We start from the raw sequence: 24,987 nt of genomic DNA on the forward strand, positions 1-24,987 counted from the left end.
ACACGATGTTCATCGCAGCACTATTTACAATAGCCAGGTCATGGAAGCAACCTAGTTGTCCATCAACAGATGAATGAATAAGAAGTTGTGGTGCATGTAGACAATGGGATATTACTCAGGCATAGAAAGGAATAAATTTGAGTTGGTTGAACTGAAGTGGATGAACCTAGAGCCTATTAAGTCAGAAAGAGGGGAATATTGTATACTAACACATATATACGGAATCTAGAAAAGCAGTGCTGATGAACCTGTTTGTGGGGCAGGGATGGAGGTGCGGACATGCAGAGCGGACTTGCGGATGCAGCAGGGCAGGGAGAGGGCAGGACGAACTGAGAGAGTAGCGCTGAAACATAGACACTAGGGTGTGGAGATCAGACAGCTGGCAGGAAGCTTCTGTACAACACAGGAGCTCAGGGCTCAGTAACGACCTAGAGGGGAGGGATGCCGGCGGGACGGGAGGGAGCTTCCAGAGGGAGGGGACACATGCATACCTTTGGCTGATTCACGTTGCACAGCAGAAACAAACACGACACTGTAAAGCGATTATCCTCCAACTGGAACTAAACTTATGAAAGTCTGGAAAGCTGTTCTGCCTATCCTGCCTCCCTCTGGTCCTCTTCTCTGCATGTAATAATAAACTGAAATAACACTTGGTTCTGCAACCCGTGAGCCTCAGTGCAGACTGCCCTCAATTAGAAGGAGTCCGCTCATCCTAATGCATTATCTTGTATTTTCTGCCATTCTTTCCCCTGCTATTTAAGGAATTTGGTTTTTGTTTTGTACAGTTGTAAATATGCCACATATGCAATTATGTAACTGCTTTTTCCTGCTTATATTAACATTTAAAAAAATTATTATATAGCTTTCATAGCCAACATTTTTAATGGCTCCATCATCTTTCCAGACCAGACATGCAGCCTGTTTTAGTCATTCACCTAATTGGGGGGTTTTAGATTCAGATTTTTCATTACTGTAAACAGTGCTGTATGAACAGCTTTGCATAAAGTTTTGCCCCTGTTTGTGACTGGGTCTTTGAGATAATAAGAAACAATTTGAGTACTTTCTATGTCTGGGGGACTGGTACTGTGCTAGTTACATGGACTATCTCACTCTTTACAAAAAACCTTATGCGTAGACAGTTTTATCTCCATTTTATAGATTAGAAAACAAGCACAGATAAATGAATTTCCTTGCTCAAGATAAGTGTCAGAGCCAGATTAAACCCAGGGATCCTGGAGTCTTAGAGTTTTCATTCTCAAGAGTGCAATCCCTGGGTCAAAGTTTTCTTAATGGGTTTACCCAAAGTGAAAGTGAAAGTCGCTGTGTCCTGTCCGACTCTTTTAGACCCCACAGACTATACAGTCCAGGGAATTCTCCAGGCCAGAATACTAGAGTGGGCAGCCGTTCCCTTCTCCAGGGGATCTTCCCAACCCAGATATCGAACCGGGGTCTCCTGCACTGCAGGCAAATTCTTTACCCACTGAGCTACTAGCGAAGCCCAAAGGAAGACCTTTTAAAAATGAGACTCATTCCAAACCTCCAGATTTTTGCTTGACATTTTCAGGTTATGTCTACTCTTCTTGTGTGCCAATTAGATGGAAAGTGAAAAAGGAAAATTTCCAAATGAAACTGACCTCGAAGAAGCCGATTCACTTCCTTCCTTGGGAAGCAAAATAAAGTTTCCCAAGAGGACCTGAGAAATGTTTTTAGTTTAACAAGGTTAGAATTACTGCATTCGCGTCTTTCTGCTGCTTTTGCTAGTTGGAACAGACAGTGCCAAGCTCTTACATTCTGCGCCTCTTCCCCCTACATGCTTCCCTGTGGTGTATCAGCGGGGTGATTTTTCCAAGAAGCAGTGCCACTGTGCAGTCTAGCCACTTGCAAAGCCAGTCAAAACTATTGCCATCAGGAGCCTGTGCAACACAACAGCTCTCTCGTTCTTCTACACAATTCACTGTCGCTCAGACTTTGCCTGCACTCGGAAGCCAAGGCAAAACAACTGGCCAGGCTTCAGGAGGGCCTTGGGAAACATGCTGTCAGCCCCAGCTGGGAGAGGTTGCATCTACCCCTGGTATTCCGTGCCAGATCAGATTTACGACACCCAAACAATGTCAGCCACCAAAAAGGTCAGGAAATGCTATCCATCAAGAAGATTTGGTTCTTTTAAAACATGAGTGTTTTCTGATCTCATCTGCAAGCTGCATACTGAGTTGGCATGGATCAGCCAGCCTGGGACAGATTGCCAGTGAAGATGAGCTTCAGTAAATCCCTCGTGACCTTGGAGCCTCCATGCCCACCTGCAGAAGGGGGTCCAGGACCTCCCTCGGGCTGCAGCCCCAGGATGAAATGATACCCCAGAAGTGCCTAGTTCATGCATTCTGGCATATGACTGGCGCTACACAAATGGCCTCCCCATATGGCTGAGCTTTTAAATGATTCTAGCCCACCTGCAGAGATTTTCAAGCAGAAGCAACCTGAAGGAACAGTTAGTGGCGCTCTTAAAAAGTCTCCTGCAGTTTTTAGCTCTTAGAAGTTCATGGGACTGTGGCTGAAGCTAAACTGAGGCAGGCGGTCACCCCTGGCTTTCTAGTGGTTTAGTGCCCTCTGTTACCAATGTTCTTTAAATATTCGCTATTTCTTGAAACAGATCCAGAGCACTATGTGGACAAAGGGTGGGCAAGGAAAGCTGGACAGTTTTCCTTCTGTGCCCAGAGGAGAACATGTGCCCTCCACCTAGTCAACCCGGAGGCCCCCGGTTGACTGGGCCACGCTCCCGGGCAGCAATGTGGTCCGTGCCTGCTGCTACACGTGCCACTTTGGAGGCTCACCTACCAGACCCACCTTCGATGGCTTGTTCAAGAATCAGTTCTAGGAACTTCCCTGGTGCTTCAGGGGTTAAGAATCCGCCTGCCAGTGCAGAGGACATGGGTTCAGTCCTTGGTCCAAGAAGGTCCCCCACGCCACGGGGCAAGTAAACTCATGAGCCGCAGCTACTGAGCCCCGTGCCCTGGAGCCTGGGCCGCACAAGAGCAGCCGCCCCAGGAAGGAGCCACCACAGCGCAGCCAGAGGTCAGCCCCGCCCGCCACAGAGAGAGCCCTCGAGCAGCGACCAGGGCCCAGGGCAGCCACAGAGAAACAACTGAGGGACTTCTAAAAATGAAGAATTACTGTCAACTACAATATACTCCGTCTTATCTCAACTTATTCCCCCTGAAGTTGCACGTTCATCCATCAAATGTTTGAAAGAGAAAGTGTCAGTCACTCAGTTGTGTCCAGCTGGAGTGGGTAGCCATTCCCTTCTTCTGGGCATATTCCCGACCCAGGGAGCAAACCCAGGTCTCCTGCGTTGCAGGCAGATTCTTTACTGTCTGTTGTTGTTCGGTCACTCAATTGTGTCTGACTCTGCGACCCCATGGACTGCAGCATGCCAGGCTTTCCTGTCCTTCACCATCTCCCAGAGTTTACTTAAACTCGTGTCCATTGAATTGGTGATGCCATCCAACCATCTCATCCTCTGTCATCCCCTTCTCCTCCTGCCCTCAATATTTCCCAGCAACAGGGTCTTTTCAAATGAGTCGGCTCTTCGCATCACGTGGCCAAAGTATTGGAGTTTCAGCTTCAACATCAGTCCTTCAAATGAACACCCAGGACTGATCTCCTTTAGGATGGACTGGTTGGATCTCCTTGCAGTCCAAGGGACTCCCAACAGTATTCTCCAACACCACAGTTCAAAAGCATCAATTCTTCAGTGCTCAGCTTTCTTTATGGTCTGACTCATGTCTGAGCCACTATCAACTGTTTTGTGGGTATCAAATCTGTGCTAGAGACTGATCTCCTACTGCGGATGCTATAAAAAGACAAAACTCCTGCCTGTCACTCAGGCCAGATGATCCCCTGGCTCCACTCCTTTATCTGGTCCCAAGGCCTTAGTGGAGTTTTGCTGACCTGTTTTCTGGCACTTTCCAAATGACAGTGGCCAGTCAACATGCCAGTGTGAGCCGACAGGTAGGAAGTGGCTGCTTTAACTAGCTTTTCAACAGCTGCCTTGTTCAGGGCAGTAGATTTGCATCTGCTGGGCCAGATTCAAATCCTCTGAAAATCAGCTGTTGCTTTGGAAGAACACGCCTTAGAGGAAGCCTGTGTGAAGTCTGCTCTCAGAGCCTCCCTGCACTCCAGAAGCTCAGAAGCGTGTCAGGTGCTTTTGAAGTGGGCTTTCCCCAGCCTCCCAGGCAAGGGTGAGGCGTGAGAGACACCTGCCCGCTGAGACCTTTCCTTTGGCGCTGACAGTAAGTTGCGTCTGTGCTCTCTAGGCCCCTGTGTTCTCCTGGGGAGAGGACTTGGGGACAAATTAGTAATTATAATACAACCTAATCACAGTGTTTGTATTGGCTGCTATTGGAGGAAGTGATTAACCCTGCCCAGGGGAGTGCGAAGTCAGTTTCAGCTGAGACTGGCAGGGTGTGTGGGGACTTACTAGGGAGATGAGAAATAAGGGGGCAGTGGGTAGAGACAGGGTAGGGCGGAGATGATAGTCTGGGCACAGGGAAAGAATGAGCAGGGGCGCGTGGCAGCGAATAGTCCGACAGGTTTCCTAAACAGCATGGGTGCTCCTGAGAAACGCCGCATGGGGCCTCTGGAGGGAAGATGATGCTGACGGCAGATAGTAGTAGCAGCTTGTGTGATTGCCTACTAAGGGCCTGTTGTACACGACCTCTCGGGAGAAGAGAGAGGGTGTGATGCTGAACAGAGCGCTGTGGGACTCCCAGGCACAATGGCCTTTTTGTTCACCATTTCTTATAGGCAAGACTCCAGCCTCCATGACCTTCTCTGAGTTCCAAAGAGCAGATTCAAACAGTTGCTAATCAAGGGAGGAGCAGCCACAAAACCACAGGATTAAAGGGAAACTCATCAAGATTAGGAGATTAGACCACCTCAGACCCTGCACACACCCTAATGTTGTCAGCAACCCCACCCTTCTGAAACTTGCAGAAGACAGAAGTAAACTATTACTGCCTTGATCCTTAACACATACACCTGCCTAAATAGACAATCTCTTTCTAATCGGGCTTCCATGGTGGCTCAGTGGTAATGAATCTGCCTGCCAAAGTGGGTTTGATCCCTGGGTTGGGAAGATGCCCTGGAGAAGGAAATGGCAACCCACTCCAGTATTCTTGCCTGGGAAATCTCATGGACAGAGAAGCCTGGCAGGCTGCAGTCCATGGGGTTGCAAAAGAGTCAGACACGAATCCGTGACTAAACAACAACACTTCACCAGGAACGGGGTACAATCCTTGAGGTGCTATCCTACTGTGTTCCCTCTTTGCCTGGCAAAGAAATAAAGCCACTCTTTCCTTCTCCATAACTGCGTCTGTATTTCTGTTTCTCATTGGTGCACAGGGAGCCAAGATTTTGACAAAAGGAGGGTGGGTCACTCATCTATTCCTCTGGCAATTGAGGAAGATGACCCTGTATGCATGTGAAGTGTTCTGCAGCAAACTCCTAGATGGGTTTCTTTGTTTCAATATTTCTGGGTTTCCTTTTCCCGTTTTCAACCCCGCCTAAGCACATAACACCTTAGAATTCTTATGGGTGGCAAATATTCCAGGGTTTGTTCATCTGACCTGAAGCTCCAATACTTTGGCCACCTGATGCAAAGAGCTGACTCATTGGAAAAGACCCTGATGCTGGGAAAGACTGAAGACAGGAAGAGAAGGGGACGACAGAGGATGAGATGGTTGGATGGCATCACTGACTCGATGGACATGAGTTTGAGCAAGCTCTAGGAATTGGTGAAGGACAGACAAGCCTGGCATGCTGCAGTCCATGGGGTCGCAAAGAGTCGAACACAACCGAGTGACTGAGCAACATCTGAGGTGATTCTTGGGTTATTGTATACAAGTTGAAATAACACCTGGTAAAAGTAAGCTATGAGTTGGCTGGAAGGGGCTTCCGACCCTGGGGACTGTCATCCTTTGCTATGGACGTAGATAATCAAGATCTGAAGGTATTATGGAGACCCTCAGCATCCAGGCATTCAATGCATTCAACAAAGCGTGAGCCCCTCTGACATGCCAGATGCCGTGCCAGGCACTGGGGAGACAGCAAATTCCTGCCTCATGGGACTGACATTCTCCTGGAGGAGAAAGGGACTATAAACAAAATGTACAGATAAACGGCTTGGCAGATGGTGCCGTGGAGGAAAGTACTCAGGAGAGAGGCAGGGGGCGTGAGGGCGGGAGGACCTGTGCTCAGGACAGGCGCTCTCTGAGAGGGGAGACTGGAAGGACCCGCGGGGCCGATTGCCGCTGCGAAAGGCCTTCCTGGGGAGGGACCGCGCAAGCACAGAGGGGGCCGGGAGGAGCCCTGTGAGCAGGCTGGGAGCACTCTCGGCAACGACGTCAGGGAGGCTGCCAGAGCCCGTCTCCTTTGACCGAGTTCGATTCAGCCTCCCGAGTTCCCTTTCTGACAAGTCCCTGACCTCGGGCTCTGTCCTTGGCCTGTTTAGTCCAGTCTTAGCATGAATCCTGCTGGGTCAGTTAAAGGGAAAATCCTTACCTTTGGGAGCTCATGAAATTCCTCATCCCCCGGCACTGGTATCTTACAACCCTGGCCTGCTCGGTCATTTTCCACCCACTGACCACCCCACTCCTGCCCGCAGCCCCGTTCCTTGACTGTAACTTTCCCCCGGTCATTGTATTGAGCTTAGTGGCCCTTACTCCAAAACGCCATTGCGGTAGCCTCTGAAAGAGTCTGCCTACTCACCTTTAACAAGTGCCATGGATTATTTTTCCTTTAAAAGGGGAACTGAATGGCGGATATATAGGGCTTTGGAAGCCACTGTAAGGTCCGCGGGCACATGTTTGGTGTTGTGATTAGCGATGGAATTCCTTGAGGGATCATCTAGAGAGATCCCAATGCTGTGCTCTCAATAATGAACTGCAGCTGGGCAGTTCATTTCCTAAATAGCAGAAAAGCACATGTGCAAGACCCTGGGTCTTGGTTTATCTTTAAAATGCAGATTTTAGCAATAAAACCAATCTCAGAATATAGTCAAACACTGTAAAAGTATTAATTTAAAAATGAGCACCAATCTTAGAAATAAGAAGTGGGCCCGTGTATTTCCTCACAAGCAGCCTTGAACTGTCTGATTGTTTAAGAGGGAGATTTGCAGACTTTCTCCCCTACCTGCCCCCACCTCCACCCCTCCCTAGCTGATCTTTGCTCCCGGAAAAGAAAGCTGCTTTGTGCAGTGTCTTATCTCTGTTCTGCCCATTGATTTAACTTGCTTCTGTGGTGGCCTCAGTGGTGGAAATCTACCCTGTGTCTGGCCCAAGACTATCTTCTTTCCTTATCAGCTTTAGCAACTTGAGCCAGTGAGAGACAAAGGGCTGGCTCTTCACAGATCTGCTTTGGAGGCTGTGACCTGGCCGGTGGAAAAGAGAGGAATAAGTGACTCGACTAAGCCTTGATGTCCTCTGTTTGAAAAGGGAGATTAGGCTGTCCCCTCCTAGGACTATGGTGACATTATTTGCATGAAATGTCTAACACAGGACCTGACAATCAGGAGGCACTGAATTCCATTCCCAAAAGTTCTTCCTCATCAGAGGTGCCCTGGAGAATGTGGACTAGCTCCTGGCTAGGAACACCACCCTTATGGCAGAAAGCAAAGAAGAACTAAAGAGCCTCTTGAGGAAAGTAAAAGAAGAGAATGAAAAAGTTGGCTTAAAACTCAACATCCAGAAAACTAAGATCGTGGCATCTGGTCCCATCACTTCCTGGCAAATAGATGGGGAAACAATGGAAACAGTGAGAGACTTTATTTTGAGGGGCTCCAAAATCACTGCAGATGGTGACTGCAGCCATGAAATTAAAAAACGCTTGCTCCCTGGAAGAAAAGCTATGACCAACCTAGACAGCATATTAAAAAGCAGAGACATTACTTTACCAACAAAGGTCCTTCTAGTCAAAGCTATGGTATTTCCAGTACTCATGTATGGGTGTGAGAGTTAGACTATAAAGAAAGCTAAGCATAGAAGAATTGATGCTTTTGAACTATGGTGTTGGAGAAGACTCTTGAGAGTCCCTTGGACTGCAAGGAGATCCAACCAGTCCATCCTAAAGGAAATCAGTCCTGAATTTTCATTGGAAATACTGATGCTGAAGCGGAAACTCCAGTATTTTGGGCACTTGATGTGAAGAGCTGAATCATTGGAAAAGACCCTGATGCTGGGAAAGATTGAAGGTGGGAGGAGAAGGGGATGAGATGAGATGGTTGGATGGCATCACTGACTTGATGGACATGGGTTTGAGTAAACTCTGGGAGTTGGTGATGGATAGGGAGGCCTGGCGTGCTGTGGTTCATGGAGTCACAAAGAGTCAGACACGACTGAGCGACTGGACTGAACTGACCTGAGGAACTAGAACAAGGAGGTTCTCCTTCCCAGCTCTTTACATCTCCCCTGTCAGTGAAGGGCAGCCCTCCTCCTCGCTAAGGCTGTTCCTCAAGCCCATCAGTTATGTTACAGGCCTTGCTGTACCAACCAGGCCCCTTATTTTTGGCTTTTATCAGACTTACCCTCCCTAGGAACCTGACAACTCTGTCCACTGTCTCTTCTGAAATCCGCCCTGGCCTCCCTAACATGCTGCCTCCTGGCTCCCTGCTGCGTTTCTGACTTCTCTTACTCAGTCTTCTTTCCTGGATTGTCCTGCTCTACTTCACCTAAAACATCAGTTTCCTGAGGAGATGGTTAGATGGCATCACCAACTCAAAGGACCTGAATTGGAGCAAACTCCGGTAGATAGTAGATCACAGATGTGCTGCAGTCCATGGGGTCACAAAGAGTTGGACACAGTTTAGCGACTGAACGACCATCAGATGCCTGCTTCCTCTCCCTCCCCACTCATCCTGGGTGACCTCACTGATGTCCATGGTGAGGGTCTCTAGCCCCAAACACTCTCGTGTCTTGCATACTGGCTATTTCCACATGGATGTCCCATACTCACCTCAGTCTTTTCAAAGCGAAATAAATCAACTTCCTCCCAAGCCTGATTCTCCCCCTGTGTTTCCTATGTAAGCCAGTGGGCTGGTCATCACAGTCACCTAAGCCAGGAACAGGGGAGTCAGTCTAGACCCCCACCTTCCACCAGCTCCTTAGTCTCATACCCTCTGCTCAGATCTCTCTCTCCACTCTCCCCTCCTCCATCCACACCTGCTGAGTGGAGGCCTTTATCCATTCTCAGCTCATTTACTATAAAAGTGAAACTGTGAGCCTCTGACTGGGACTTGAACCCATGGGCTAGGACTCGAATCCAGCCAAAACCCACACTGGGACTTGAACCCACAGTCTTTTAACTGAGATCACACCCAGTCTTGGAACTTAATGAAGCTTAGGTTCTTGATGTCTCATCACATAAAGAATCCAGTGAGAGAAGTGATAGGTAAGAAGTGGATTTATTTGGAGTGAAACCCACTCCACAGACAGAGTTCGGGCCATCTCAGAAAATGAGAGCAGCACAAGGGTGTGGGGGTTGTCAGTTTTTATAGGCTGAGTAATTTCATAGGTTAAAGAGTAGAAGGGTTATTCCCACTATTTGGGGGAAAGTGTGAAAGTCGCTCAGTCATACCCAACTCTTTGTGAACCCAAGGACTATAGCCTACCAGGCTCCTCTGTCCATGGAATTCTCCGAGCAAGAATACTGGAGTGGGTTGCCACGCCCTCCTCCAGGGGATCTTCCTGCCTCAGGGATCAAACCTGGGTCTTCTTCATCGCAGGCAATTCTTTACCGTCTGAGTCAGAGGAAAGAGGCAAAGACTTCCAGGAACTGGGCCGCCACCACCTTTTGTCTTTACGGTCAGCCTTGGAACGGTCATGGTGCCCATGAGTGTGTCATTTAGCTTGCTAATGTATTACACTGAGGCTCACGGCCTAGTAGAAGTAGACTTATCCACCATCTTGGACCTGTCTGGTTCTAATCAGTTTATGTCACGTCCTAGGGCTACGTCATTCTTTTACAACATGCCCTGTCCCCTTCCCTCCTGTTTCAAAAGCTCCCAACGGGGCATCCACCCCATTCCTTCAATCTCACATGTCTCTATTCTAGTATCTACATTCCTGCCAGAGCATTTTTTCTAAAATGAGAATGACTTGACTCCTGGAAGTGGTTCCCCATGTCCTTCAGGATAAGCCTGGTGCTGGATCTGGGACCTACTTACCTGGACTCCTCTACTGCCAATCCACAGGTACCATCCGGCCAATCAGAATACTAGCTGTTCCTCAAATATACCATTGCTGTCTCATGCCTGCATGCCTTTGAACATGCTGTGCCCTCCTCTTGGAATGCTTTCCCTCACCCCACAGTCACTTATATCCATCCACATGAAAAATTCCTACTGAGGCTTCAAGTCCAAGTGTTAACTCCTCCTGGAAGTCTTTACTGTCTTTGCTGGGTTTAGGAAGGGCTCCTCCTTCACAGTCACCAAAGACATTCCACTATGACAGCTATTAATCACACCATATGGGACTCATCTGTTCCCCACAACAGACTTCAAGGTAAAGGAAAGTTTCTAATCTTTGTACACCTGATCCTTAAGAAGTACTCAACACATAGGAGCTACTTGTAGCATACATTGAATAAGCAAATGAATGAATGATTAAATAAAGTTAATGGCACTGATGGGATTGTTAGGTAGGTAGAATAGGGAAAAGGAGTCCAAAATGGCGGTGGCTAAAAGACAAGGAAGGTCAAAGGAAGGTCCGAGGACCAGAGTGAAGACTTCAGGCAGAACAAACAGCACTCCTGGCTAAGCCCAATTTGCATAGGGCAGGCCCAGGTGGAGGAAAAAACATATAAAAGGAGGAGCCAAAGCGCTTTCTCACAGACTCTCTCTCCCGCGTGCGTGCGCTCTTTTCTTTCTCTCTCTCTCTCTCTCTCACTCTCCTGCTATCTTCTAAATAAAATGGAACTGTAACACTGATTTGCCTAAGAGCTGTAACACAGTTTGTCCAAGACCCGAGAGCTGTGACGCGCCGAGGGCTTTAATGTCCGTCGCTCCAAATCTTTGTTGTGACGAGACAAAGAACCGAGGAACATACACTCGTGTGACAGGAGCATTTGTTGAAAGAACATCTTCTTGAGAAGAAACTTAGAAACCAGGCTGTCAGATTGAAACCATTTACCACAGATTGGGACCCATGTACTGGACTCAAACCCAGCCAAAACCCTCCTTGGGACATGAACCCATGTGTCTGGGACTCAAACCCAGCCAAAACCCATGGTACACGGTTTCAGGACCTAATGAAGCTCAGATCCTTGATGTCTCATCACAGAAAGAATTCAGTGAGAGACAAAGTGATAGGTAAGAAATGTACATATTCAGATTCAGAGAGAAGCACACTCCACATACAGACTGTGGGCAATTGCAGACAGTGAGTGAAATGTGAAATGTGGCATGGTTAGTTTTTATAGGCTGGGTAATGTCATATGCTAATGAGTGGGACAGTGTCAGACTTTATTTTATGGGGCTCCAAAATCACTGCAGATGGTGATTGCAGCCATGAAATTAAAAGACGCTTACTCCTTGGAAGGAAAGTTATGACCAACCTAGACAGCATATTGAAAAGCAGAGACATTACTTTGCCAACAAAGGTCCGTCTAGTCAAGGCTATGGTTTTTCCAGTGGTCATGTATGGATGTGAGAGTTGGACTATAAAGAAAGCTGAGCGCCGAAGAATTGATGCTTTTGAACTGTGGTGTTGGAGAAGACTCTTGAGAGTCCCTTGGACTGCAAGGAGATCCAACCAGTCCATTCTAAAGGAGATCAGTCCTGGGTGTTCATTTGAAGGACTGATGTTGAGGCCGAAACTCCAATACTTTGGCCACTTCATGTGAAGAGTTGACTCATTGGAAAAGACCCTGATTCCGGGAGGGATTAGGGGCAGGAGGAGAAGGGGACGACAGAGGATGAGATGGTTGGATGGTATCACTGACTCGATTGACATGAGTTTGGGTGAACTCCGGGAGTTGGTGATGGACAGGGAGGCCTGGCATGCTGCAATTCATGGGGTCACAAAGAGTCAGACAGGACTGAGCAACTGAACTGAATGAGTGGGAGGATTATTCCATCTATTTTGGAGAAGGGGTGGAGATTTTCAGGAACTGGGCCACTCCTTGGTCTTTTGACGTGCCTTGAAACTATCATGGCGCCTCTGGGTGTGTATTTAGCTTGCTGACTGAGGATCAAGGTCTAATCAAAGTCAACCTGTCTGCCATCTTGGACCCATTTGATTCTAATTGCTTTATGTTGTGTCCTTGGGGTATGTCATTCTTTCAAAAGTTTTGCCCTGCCCCTTTCCCTCCTGTTACAAGATAAGCCAACAGCACCTGTCCTGAAGCCTTTGAAAGGGAAAGCAAAGAAAGATGAGTCTTGAGCCAGGCTTAGTAACCCCACATGACCTTCCTCCCTCCACCCAAAATCTATCTTGGTCAACCCTCTTCCATTTTACAAAGTCAAGCCTGAGCAACAAAGTTAAGGAGGTAAAAAAAAAAAAATTGTATTATTGCAATGTTGACTTAAAATGATCCCACTCCTTGGAACTTCCCTGGTGGTCCAGTGATTAAAACTTCCAGTACAAGGGGCATGGGTTTGATCCATACTCAAGGAACTAAGATCCTGAATGCCAAGGTATTGCCAATAGATAAATAATCCCAGTCCTTGAGATGACCTGTTCTTTGAGATTATGATCTGCCCCTTAGCATGGATAATCAAGGACTGACCACATCTCTTTCTCAGGACACTCTGGTTCCTGAATCATCTGCGCAAATCAATAATACCTCCTGGGATGAAATCTGTGTCCAACCAACCAAATCAACCAGAAGACATCCAGCTTCAGAAACTCTAAGATCCCAGGCAGGTTGACCACTTAAGTCCTTTCAACTTTAATTCCAGGGCAGCAGGGGCTGCCAGAGTCCTGGACTGTAGTGACCCACAAACTCAGGTGAGTCCAAGGAATACTCTAATAATAACGTCTCCCAGCTTAAGACATTCTACTCTGGAAAATTTCCAAGTGCCTTCGTGGCTATCACCCTGCCTTCTTTTTCAGTTTTCTTGAGAGGTCATTTGGTGGTAAACAGTATTATTTCTATGTTACAGTCAAAGAAAGTGAACCTGTTAGGAGGGAAATAATAACCCAAGATCACACAGTGAAATGGACATCAAGCCAGGACCTGCAAATAACACCTCCAGAAAGGCTGCTCCACAAAGTCTTCTATGAAGCATCAGCTGCTCCTTATTTAAGTCTGGGGGAAAATTACATTTGGGAAAAAAAGAATAGAAACATAATTAAATGATCTGGCAAGAGAATATAAAACCTGGAGGGAACAACTCATCCCTTTGTGTGCTTTTTTTTTTTTTAGCTGCTTGTGCATGCACGTGATTTTTCTTATTTCTTATTCTCAAATGTTCTTTTCTCACTTCTTTTTTAAAGTCAAATCTTAAAGCACTGAAACCCAAACCCTTCAGCACCTGACTTCCTTGGGGCCTGACCTTCCTGTGGTTCTCTCTGCTGGGGGCTGGCCAAGCCATTTAACCCCATCCTTTTAATTTTTTAAGCTTTTCTGTTATGGAAAATTACATATGTATATAAAAGTACAGAGCAACTCAATTCTAAATGGAATGACAAATAATGCAAAATAAAAAAGCCTAGGCCTAAAGATGTGTTTTCATTAGGAAATCATTAGCCCATTTTTCTTCAGCTGCACTGAGGCAGCATGAACTCAAGACTTGAAGGAAAACATCTGTACCCAGTTTTTCCCTCTTCTGAACTTCATGGCTTTTGGACAGTCGCTCTGAAGTTTGGTTTCTTTGCTTGCAAAAGAGGAGTGATCAAGCCAACCGCACAGAATGGCTGTGACAATGAAGTGAGATAATGTCTGGGAATATGTCTTATAAGTTATGAAATGCTCTAAAACTGTGAAGAACTATTATTAATCTTTCATAGGACCCTTGGAGCATCGCCATGCAAGAGTGTGATTAATATGCTCAGGAATGTAGACAGAGGTTTGCAGGAGAGAAGCCCGACCATGGCCTGCCTCTGCTCCGACTTGGTCCTAATCTGTTCATCTTATGCCACTTTGTTGGTCACCCATTTGACCTTGCTGCCCTTCTCACTGCAGGGACAATTTGTCCATCAACCTTGTCTTCCCAGCTTCCCCAGATTTCTCTGGTCAACAGTTCTGTTTTTCTAACCAGACTAAACCAACTCAAGATGCTTTATTTGGAAAGACCTCTTCAAAGTGGCCCCTGTGATCGTCTTAATTCCAGCAACATCTCGAAGTCCACCAAGGGGTCAGGACCCAGGCAAGAAGCACTGTGGACTTACAAAGGAGGCAGGAAAGGAGGACCGCCCTTGCAGGCTCAGCCTCTCTCTTGTAGGTCAAGGAGGATCCCCACTCTCCTTAGAAGGTGGGTCAAGGACCACTGTGAAGAAGATGAAATCCATGACCCCACGAAGCTGATATTCCAGAGAGGGAGCTGACTATAAATGAGTAAACATATAAATAAATAATAAGCAAAATAGCAAAGTAAATAATAGTTCAAACTGTGAAAGGAAGAATGCAGAGAGATTAGAGAAAGAGACAGGAGGTGGGGGTGGCTAATTAAGATAGGACGGTCAAGGTCACAAGGTGTGAGTGCCCTCCCCATCCTGCCTTATCACGAACAAGGAAGCTAAGAACTCCACTTGCTGCTGGCAGCCATCCCATACCCTGAAAGGAGCTAGTTACAGGATGAAGCCATCACTACAGATAACAGAAAAAGGAAAAATTGTACCCTTGATGCTGTGGTTAAACCACTGTATCATGGAACCCTGAAGACCTCCTAACACTGGACCTCCCAGTTAAGTGAGCCAACAGCTTATCTAGGCCATTTTGATTCAGGTTTTCAATGTCCAGCAACCAAAGGCGTCAGGACTCACGAATGCCTCTTGTGGATTATAATCCCCACCCAAGCAGCTTGTCCATCCAGCCACATGCAACTCTTCCAAGCGATGGAGATTCTGATAAACCTGAGTTTCTCCACTTCTTACTTTTTCAGGGACGTCAGTGTCAGGTGAGGCACTTCGTGTGGCTGACGTGTTAATGATCCTTGACAAATGTCTGTGAAGCTGAATTGAGTGAATAAGCCAGAGTGCTGCTTAAAAGGGGATGAGACACAGGAAGTCCTAGTCTCCCAGAAGAGAAGCACGTTCTAAAATAAAATATCACAGCCCTTTCTAGGTCACAGAATGCTTTCACGTACCTTCCACCATTTAAGCTTGTACTACCCTGGGACCATCATTATCATCAGTTCATGGCTAAAGAAGTAAGGGATGAGAAAGCTCAAGTCAAAGAGCATGGCGACCAAGTGACACTCAAAGGTACTCTGACTTCCAATCTTCCACTCTTTTCTGGATTCTGAAAAGAAGCTAGCTGATGTAGTAGATATTCTGGCTCAAGGAACAACCAAAGAGCTGCTAACAGAGTTATTAACATCAGAGAGCAAAGTTTGTGGAGACGATGGTGCAGAAAACGTGTTCATCCAGAATCAGCCAGGCACTGGAGGGGCCACATATTTGTGACAGGAATATAAAAGCTCTTTTCTGTGTTACTTCAACCAAAACTGACTGACTCCCACTTGAGTCACAGGAAAATAGGATAATTCTTGTATAGTGCCTTCCTCTCAGCCCTACCCTGATAACGCCAGTAATAAAGGCACAGCGGTGTTTTTCACTGTGTAATTGATATATTTATTTATTTGGCCACACTGTACAACAGATGGAACATTCATGGGCAGGGATCAAATCTGTGCCCTCTGCAGTGGAAGCACAGAGTATTAACCACCGGACAACCAGGGAAGTCCCAATTAATCATTTTTTAAAAGATTCATGTATTTCCCATAGGCCTTTAAATTTAGAATCATTTGAGATTTGCAGAACGTGCCAATAGTATTGAGTTCCCATATACCCCCTCACCCAGCTTTCCCTGTTATTAACATCTTCCACTAGAATGGTGTATTCGCCATAATTAATGAATCACAATTGCTTAATCATGATTAACTAAGTCTATACTTGATCCAGATTTCCCTAGGTTTTGTCTAATGCCCTCTATCTGGTCCAGGATCCCATCCAAGATACACTGAGTCATCATGTCTCCTCAGGCTCCTCGCGGCTGTGAGCTTCTCAGTCTTCCCTTGTTTGTCACGACCTTGACGATTTTGAGGAGGACGAGTCAGGTAGCCTTAGAATGTTCCTCGCCTGGGATGTGTCTGATGTTTATCACATGGTAAGACAGGGTTATGGATCTTGAGAGGGAAATCAGCAAAGTGCCATTCTCATCATGTCGTACCAGGAGCGCCTACTATCAACACGACCTACCACTCCTGACATTGACCTGTGTCCACCTGGCTGAGCCGTTGCTTGTTGGCTTTCTCCACTGGCAAGTTACCCTTTTCCCTCTTTTCCCACCCTGCACTCTTGGGAAGAAAGTCACCATGCCAGGACTTCTCTGGTGATCCAATCGTTAAGACTCTGCACTCTAGGGCACTCCTAGAACCCAGGGCCCTGGGTGTGATCTCCGGTCAGGGACTAGGATTCTGCATGCTGTATGGCATGTCCAAATTGAAAAGTCACCAAGCACACACACAGCCCACACTAGGGAGCGGGGAGTTGGCTGCCCCTCTTGAGGGCAGAATGTCGACATCAATTATCTAGAATTCTTCTACAGGGTAAATTGGTTATTCTCCCCTACTTTTTAAAAAAAGTTTTATTTATTTATGTTTTGGTGCTTCCGAGGTGGCTCAGACAGTAAAGAATCTGCCTTCAATACAGGAGACCCAGGTTCAATCCCTGGGTTGGGAAAATGCCCTGGAGAAGGAAACAGCAACTCACTCCTGTATTCTTGCCTGGGAAATCCCAAGGACAGTGGAGCCTGGCCTCCATGGGGCTGCAGAGTGGGACACGACTGAAAGACTAACACACACATTTAATTTTTGGTTGCACTTGGTCTTTATTTCTATGCACAGGCTTTTTCTAATTGCATCCCTACTTTATTTTGTGTAACTTGACTTCATCTCTATAAAAGTCTCCATCCCCTGCCTTACCCCCTTCTGACTGAATTCTTAGCCAAGCCAGTTCCAGGCTGTCCTGATTAATCCCATGTCTTCTACTTTTCCTTCCAAGCAGTTGCAAGGACTGCATCTGAGTTCTGATCATCACACAGTGAGTGGGCATTAGAGGTCAGGGAGGCATCAGACACTTGAGGGGGCACCTGTCAGCACTGTGCTGGCCTCTGCCAGACCTCTCCTCTGCCTAACCTGCAGTGTGGCTGGCAGACCAGCTCCCCCAGCATGACGCAGACACCATCAGGTCGACCAGTTCTCTCATACTCGTTTTTGGATACACAAAGAAATGTGAGTGTCTCCCTAGGAAGGCTCCCTGGAGCTTAGGAAACTGAGCCACTGGCTGCTTTGGACTCTCTCTGCTCTCAGCCTCTGGCATTATATCTCCCTTCTGCTCTCAAGCCACAGGCATGTAAGGCGCCACTGGGGCCCAGGCCTAGGGCAGGGCCCCCCACTGCTGGAACTCACACTTTTCCAGGGCCACTCGTCCCACCCCCTTTGAAGCTGACTCTGGGGAGGAGCACCCCTTCTCGGGTACACTCACCACCTGCTGTCTTATTTTCCTCCCAACCCTGTCACATTCTTCCCCTTGGGAGGAGTAGGCAGGCAGAGGGAACCCAGCTCAGCAAGCTGTCTTTGTCGTTTTTTTGTTGAGTTGCTAAGTTGTGTCCAACTCTTTGTGACCCCATGGACTGTGGCCCACCAGGCTCCTCTGTCATGGGATTTCCCAGGCAAGAGTACTAGAGTGGGTTGCCAGTTCCTTCCCCAGGGGATCTTCCTGACCCAGGGATCAAACCCACATTTTCTGCATTGGCAGGTGGATTCTTTACTGCTAAGCCACCAGAGAAGTCCCCAGCTCAGCAAGTATCCTGAGCTAAATCATTACAGCTTACACCTGACAATCTTAACTCCCAATAATTTAACAATGTTATTATTGCTTTTCAGTCCTTCCTTGAACTTCAGAAATCTTTTATGTAGCGGCCTGTATATAGAAAGATCTCAGGACAGTAAAAGAAGGTTTGGAGGAGAAAAAGCCAGACATAGGAATTGGGTAACACCCCAGAACCAATGAGAGTGCAAAATGGCACCTCCTCCCTATGGAGACATAATGTGATGAAGAAACAGGATGAGACAGCCGTGACTTCATCCATGCCTCATCCACGCACCTCGCTTCTCACCTGCCTCCACAGGCATAAAGGAGGCGTTTCCTCTCTTCTCATCTTTGTTAGTGACCTTGTGAGAGTAAGTGATAATAGGACCTTACGTTTGCTTAACTCCAGTTTATAGCATATTTTACATTCTTTAGTTCATTAGGTTATCATCCATTTTAGGGCTTCCCAGGTGGCTCAGTGGGTAAAGAATTGGCCTGCAATGCAGGAGATGCAGGTTCAGGAAGATCCCCTGGAGGAGGGCATGGCAGCCCACTCCAGTATTTTTGCCTGGAGAATCCCATGGACACAGGGGCTGGCGGGCTACAGTCCATAGGGTCACGAAGAGTCAGATATGACTGAAGTGACAGCACGACTCATCATCCATTTTACAGAGGAGGACACCAAGATTCAGAGAAGTTAAAGCACTGAGTCCAGGAAAACCAGAGAAAGATAACAATCACCAGAGCTTACAGTCTTCTGTTTCTAATTCCATTGTGAAGGGAACACTCAGCAGTGTGCCTGTCACCTTTGGAGAAAGAACAAATGGCAAGGCAGAAAGCCCATCTCTTGTCCTTCAGCTTTAGGAACATTGCCATAACATGACAATTGCAAGAGCACAAATACTTTTTTTTTTTTTTCAAATTTTTATTTATTTTCCTTTCCAGTTTTATGGAAGTATGATTTTTCAAATGAGAATTGTAGCAAAATGGTGGAGTAGAAGGATGTCCGCTCATCACCCCGTAGACGGCAGCCCACTAGGCTCCCCCGTCCCTGGGATTCTCTAGGCAAGAACACTGGAGTGGGTTGCCATTTCCTTCTCCAATGCATGAAAGTGAAAAGTGAAAGTGAAGTCGCTCAGTCGTGTCCAACTCTTCACGACCCCATGGACTGCAGCCTACCAGGCTCCTCCGTCCATGGGATTTTCCAGGCAAGAGTAATGGAGTGGGGTGCCATCGCCTTCTCCACATCTCCTGCAAGAGCACCAAAATTGCAACTAGCTGTTGAACAACCATCAGCAAGAGGACCATCAAAAAAAAAAGATACCCCACCTCCAAAGACAAAGAAGCTGCACTGAGATAGTAGGAGGAACACAGTCACGATCAAATCAAATCCCATACCCGCCAGGTGGGTGACCCACAGATTGGAGAACAATAATACCAAAGAAGTTATCCCACTGTTGTGAAGGTTCTGAACCCCACTTCAGGCTTCCCAGCCTGGGGATCCAACAAAGGGACTGGGAATCCCCAGAGAATCGGGCCTTGAGGGCTGGTGGGATCTGGTTATAGCCTTCCGGAGGACTGAGGGAAACAGATACTCCAGTCTTGGAAGGCACAGACAAAGTTGTGCACCCACCAAAACCCAGAGGAGAGGGGCAGTGACCCACAGGAGACGGAACCAAAAGTATCTGCTAGTGTGGGAGGGCCTCCTGTGGAGGTGTGGGTCAGTAGGCGCCCCACAGGGAAGGGGACACTGGAAGGTCTGCCTTGGTGGAAACCCTCTTGGAGGTCACCATTAACCCTACCATAGAGCCCAAAGACCCCAGGGCTGGGTTGCCTGAGGCCAAACAACTACCAGGGAAGGGCAACCCCACCCATCAGCAGGTATTTGGATTAAAGCTTTACTCAGCAAAGCTCTGCCCACCAGAGCAAGATCGAGTTTTTCCCACCACCAGTCCCTCCCATCAAGAAGCTTCATGCATCAGAGGGCAGACAGAAGAAGCAAGAAAAAGCACTGTCTCACAGCAGCTAAAACAAAAATCATACTACAGAAAGTTAACCATGATTCAAAAGCAGCAAGTTATGTCCCAGATGAAGGGACAAGATAAGGTCACAGAAAAACAACTAAATAAAATAGAGATAGGCAACCTTCCAGAAAAGTAATTCAGATTAATGATAGTGAAGATGACCCAGGATCTCTGGAAAAGAATGAAGGCAAAGATTGAGCAGATGCAAAAAAAATGTTTACCAAAGACCTAGAAAAATTAAAGAACAAACAGATGACTAGAAGGAATCAATAGCAGAATAACTGAGGCAGAAGAATGGATAAATGATCTGGATGAAAAAATGGTGTGAATCACTGCCACTGAAGAAAAAAAAAAATGAAAAAAAAAATGAAGACAACCTAACAGACCTCTGGAACAACATTAAACATGCCAACATTCATATTATATGGGTCCCAGAAGGAGAAAGAGAGAAAGGACCTGAGACAAAATTTGAAGAGGTAATAGGTGAAAACTTCCTGAACATGGAAAAGGAAATAGTCAATCAAGTCCAGGAAGCACAGAGAGTCCCTGAAAGAGTCCCAGGAGGAACACATCAAGACAAAAATTACAGATAAACTATTTAAAGCAAAAAGGGAAAACAACAAATAACGTACAAGGGAACCCCATCAGGTTATCAGCTGATTTCTCAACAGAAACGCTACAAGCCAGAAGGGAATGGCATGATATATTTAAAGTGATGAAAGGGAAGAACCTACAACCAAGAATACTCTACCCAGCAAGACTCTCCTTCAGATTTGATGGAGAAACCTAAAGTTTTCCAGACAAGCAAACATTAAGAGAATTCAGCATCACCAAACCAGCTTTACAACAAATGTTAAAGGAACTTCTCTAGGCAGGAAACACAACAGAAGGAAAAGACGTAAAGAAAACAAACCCCAAACAATTAAGAAAACGGTAATAGTGTCAATAATTACTATCAATAATTACCTTGAATGTAAATGCATTTCCACTTACCACATCACTCTGCTTGACCCCCGCCCCCCAAATTGTATGTAATTAATGTAATTATTTCATATTGTTAAATTAATCATGTTCCTATTATGGCTTGCAATTGTAATTATCATTTATTCTTTGTCTGACTATTGATTGTGAAAATTGACAAACTTCTTTTACTATTGTGATTATTACTATTATTACTCACTTAACACCATTTATCACGATTGGTCAACAGAAAAATAATAGAATTCTATATCACCAAAACTAGGATATAATAGAAAAACCTGTAATTGCTTTTTAAAATCCAGGTGCATATCAGAATTATCTTGAAATTTTTTGAAAAATACAAATGCTCAGGTATTGCTTTTTTCCTCCAGAGCTCTAGATATGTTTCTAATGAGCAGTCATATTTAAAAACAACTGTACTATATGATGATCTTACTTTTATCTAGTTTATTTCACTTTTTCTATTTCATATTCAGTGCTCCCATTTCATTTAGTTTATGTTCTCCAATTTCTCCATCTCTTCTTTGTTTTTAATCTTCCTCAAGCCTCTATCAGGTGTAGTAGAAAAGCTTTAATATACATATATGAAAATAAGTACTATTTTAGAAAACTTATGAATTTTTGCCTAATTTAAAAAATTATGACATTTTGATTCCGTTCGTTTGACCTAGTGTGAATAGAATGCTAGATTTCTAATTAAAAAATAAATATGCAACAATCAACAAAGGTTTACCATATAGCATAGAGAACCAGAGTCAACCTTGTAACAACCTATGATGGAAAATAATTTCAAAAATAATATATATGTATTTATATAACTGAATCACCTTGCTGTGCACCTGAAACATTGTAAGTCAACTATACTTCAATAAAATATATATATATTTTAAAAATATGTATATATTTAGGTTGTACAATATGATTTAAGATATACAGTGTGATGTTCTGATACATGTATACACTGTGAAAGGATTAGTACAATCACATTAATTAACAGATCCATCATCTCACATAGCTACAATTTTTACTAATTCTTCAGTCATAGTGAACCGCTGCCCTGCAGGTCCGTGGAGGAGAGTATGTGATAACAAAAAGGCATAAACTTGGGTATTACTCATGTGTTCATTGGGGTGGTGTTCTAGGTGCTACGGATAAAAAAAAATGAATAACAAGATTTCAGGAGTTTGCTAACTAGCAGCAAGAGATACGTATCCATGTATAACTGAATCACCTTGTTGTACACCCGAAACAAACACGACATTGTTACTCAACTATATGCCAATATAAAATAAGCAATTTTTTAATTAAAAAAAGAAATATGAGCGAGTAAATAAAATTCAGTATTTATATGAGTCTTAGAAGGTGATACAGTTCAGCTCAGAGAAGGATTGGTCAGTCCTGGGGAGCAGAGACGGAGGCTTAATGGAGGAGGTGTCTCTCGGGCTGACTTTAAAAAATATGTGGTTTTGCCACATCGAGAAGGAGATGAGGGAGAGAGAACTGAGGGGAAGGAGGTGTCATGGGGGAGGTCCTGAGGCACTGAAACGACCCAAGTATCTCAGGAAACGCACTTCCTTGTGGTGAACCCTTCAGGGAAGCAGGGCGGGGAGGGGCGGCACTGAGGCTAGGGAGGAAGCAGGTCCCAGAGGGGCTGAGGGTCAGGCTCGCTCTCCAAGCCACGCTGAGGGCTGGCGGCACTGCCGCGTGCGACTAGAGAGCATTAGAAACGTGGTCTCTTGACTGAGAAGTTCATTTTTAATTCATTTAAATTTTAAAAGTGGTATTCAATTCAGCTATCGAAAAACCCTTAAGTATATTTGGAGCACCTTGGATAAGTACATCTACGCTTTCAACTCTTTCAACTTGCAAATTTTATGAAATCTAAATATAAGCCGAATATTCTCCATGAAAACATCTGAAATGAGATACACAGCGTGAAGATATAGACCAGATTTCAATGACTTGGAAAAAAAAGTAAAGTACCTTATTCATTGTTATATTAATTGCATGTTGAAATAACATTTAGATATATAGGGTTTTAATAATTATTTAAATTCGTTTATCTTTATAATATTTATTTATTTATTTGGCTGTGCTGGATCTTAGTTGCGGCACTCAGGATCATTACTTGTGGCATGTGGGATCTTTCGGTTTCTTTCTTTTCTTTTTTAATTAATTAGTTGTAGTTACACTGGGTCTTCACTGATGCGTGAGGGCTTCCTCTAGCTGGGGGCTACTCTTCCCTGTGGCTCACTGCGGGGCTTTTCCTTGCGGAACACAGACGCCCAGAGGCGCCTGGGCTTCGGGAGTCGCAGCACGTGGGCTCAGTATTTGTGGCACCCAGCTTCGTTGCTCCGAGGCAGGTGGGATCTTCCTGGACCAGGGACTGAGTGAGCCCACGTCCTCTGCACTGGCAGCTGGAGTCTCATCCACTGCACCACTAGGGAAGTCCAGTTTCTTTTTCAACTTAAAAAATTGTCTAGTAGCCACACTAAATAATTCTATGTGCCTGCATTATATTTTCTTGGGAAGAGTGCCCCTTAGGCACTGGAGAAACTTTGAAGAAAGTTATTAGGTTGGTGCAAACGTAACTGCAGTTTTGGATTATTAATTTTAAATCATTATAACTAGGGTCAAACACATCTTTATTAATCAAAATAGGAACCATTACAATCAATACATTTTTGCCAATGAGAAATAAGTTTGTTTACTTCTGTAATGTGAAGTCTGTGCTTCAGGGTTTGACAAACTCTTGGAAAGCATTTTCTGCTTCCTATTGGCTGTGGAAGCATTTTTCCTACAAAAAGTTTTTGGACGCTTGAAGAAGTGGTAGTCAGTTGGCAAGAGGTTAGGTGAATATGGCAGATGAGGCAAAACTTCAGAGTCCAATTTGTTCAACTTTTGAAGTGTTGGCTGTGTGACCTACGGTTGGGTGTTGTCCTAGAGAAGAATTGGGCCCTTTCTGTTGACCAGTGCCGGCTGCAAGCATTGCAGTTTTCAATGCATCTCACTGGTTTGCCAAGCATACTTCTCAGATGTAATGGTTTCGCCAGGATTCAGAAAGCTGTAGTGGATCAGATGGGCAGCAGACCATCAAAAAGTGGTCATGACCTTTGTGTGGTGCAAGTTTGGCTTTGGGAAGTGCTTTGGAGCTTCTTCTCGGTCCAGCCACTGAGCTGGTCATCACTAGTTGTTGTATAAAATCCACTTTTCATCACATGTCACAATCCAATTGAGAAACTGTCCACAGCTGCTGTGTAGAAGAAAAGAAGACAACACTTCAAAACAATGATTTTTTTTTTTTTTTTACTTTTGGTCAGCTCATGAGGCACCCACTTATTGAGTCTTTTCACCTTTCCAGTTTGCTTCAAATGTCAAATGACTGTAAAATGGTTGATGTTGAGTTCTTCAGCAACTTCTCGTGTAGTTGTAAGAGGATCAGTTTCAATGATAGCTCTCAGTTGGTCATTGTCAACTTCGAGTGGCCAGCCACCACACCCTCATCTTCAAGGCTCCTGTCTTCTTTGCAAAGCTTCTTGAACCAGGACTGCACTGTACATTCATTAGCAGTTCCTGGGCCAAATGTGTTACTGGTGTTGCAAGCTGTCTCTGCTGCTTTACAATCCATTTTGAACTCAAATAAGAAAATTACTCGAATTTTCTTTTTGTCTAACATCACTTCCATAGTCTAAAATAAATATAAAATACACAGCAAGTAATAAGTCACTGGCAAAAAAAAAAAAAAGGCGAGAAATACGCGTTAAAATGATGTATAGCAAAACCACATTTATTTATGAATGTATTCCAATATCAAATAGCAAAGTTCAACATTCAGTTCAGTTCAGTTCAGTCACTCAGTCGTGTCCAACTCTTTGCGACCCCATGAACCGCAGCACGCCAGGCCTCCCTGTCCATCACCAACTCCCAGAGTCCACCCAAACTCATGTCCACTGAGTTGG

General features: G+C 45.4%; 1 protein-coding gene across 8 annotated transcripts in view; it reads left to right on the plus strand.

The window, feature by feature from the left end:
- Positions 1-24,987, plus strand: part of MMD (monocyte to macrophage differentiation-associated) — a 73,164-nt gene that overhangs the window by 32,372 nt on the left and 15,805 nt on the right. The window contains exons 7-8 of one of the 8 annotated variants that reach the window (XR_825583.1): positions 12,791-12,995; positions 16,153-16,843. The exons of 1 other annotated variant lie outside the window; for it this stretch is intronic. Coding sequence is in view for 3 of the 7 variants with exons in the window: in XM_010843627.1 (XP_010841929.1) it covers positions 12,791-12,916 (126 nt within the window). In the remaining 4 variants the exon portion in view is untranslated. Of the gene's footprint in view, positions 1-1,564; positions 3,290-5,605; positions 5,644-12,790; positions 15,774-16,152; positions 16,844-24,987 lie in introns of those variants that run through there. 6 more of the 8 variants (XR_825581.1, XR_825582.1, XR_825584.1 and 3 more) reach the window with 6 other exon arrangements.

This window comes from Bison bison, unplaced genomic scaffold, assembly GCF_000754665.1.
Source record: "Bison bison bison isolate TAMUID 2011002044 unplaced genomic scaffold, Bison_UMD1.0 scf7180017864184, whole genome shotgun sequence".
Lineage (NCBI taxonomy): Eukaryota > Metazoa > Chordata > Mammalia > Artiodactyla > Bovidae > Bison > Bison bison.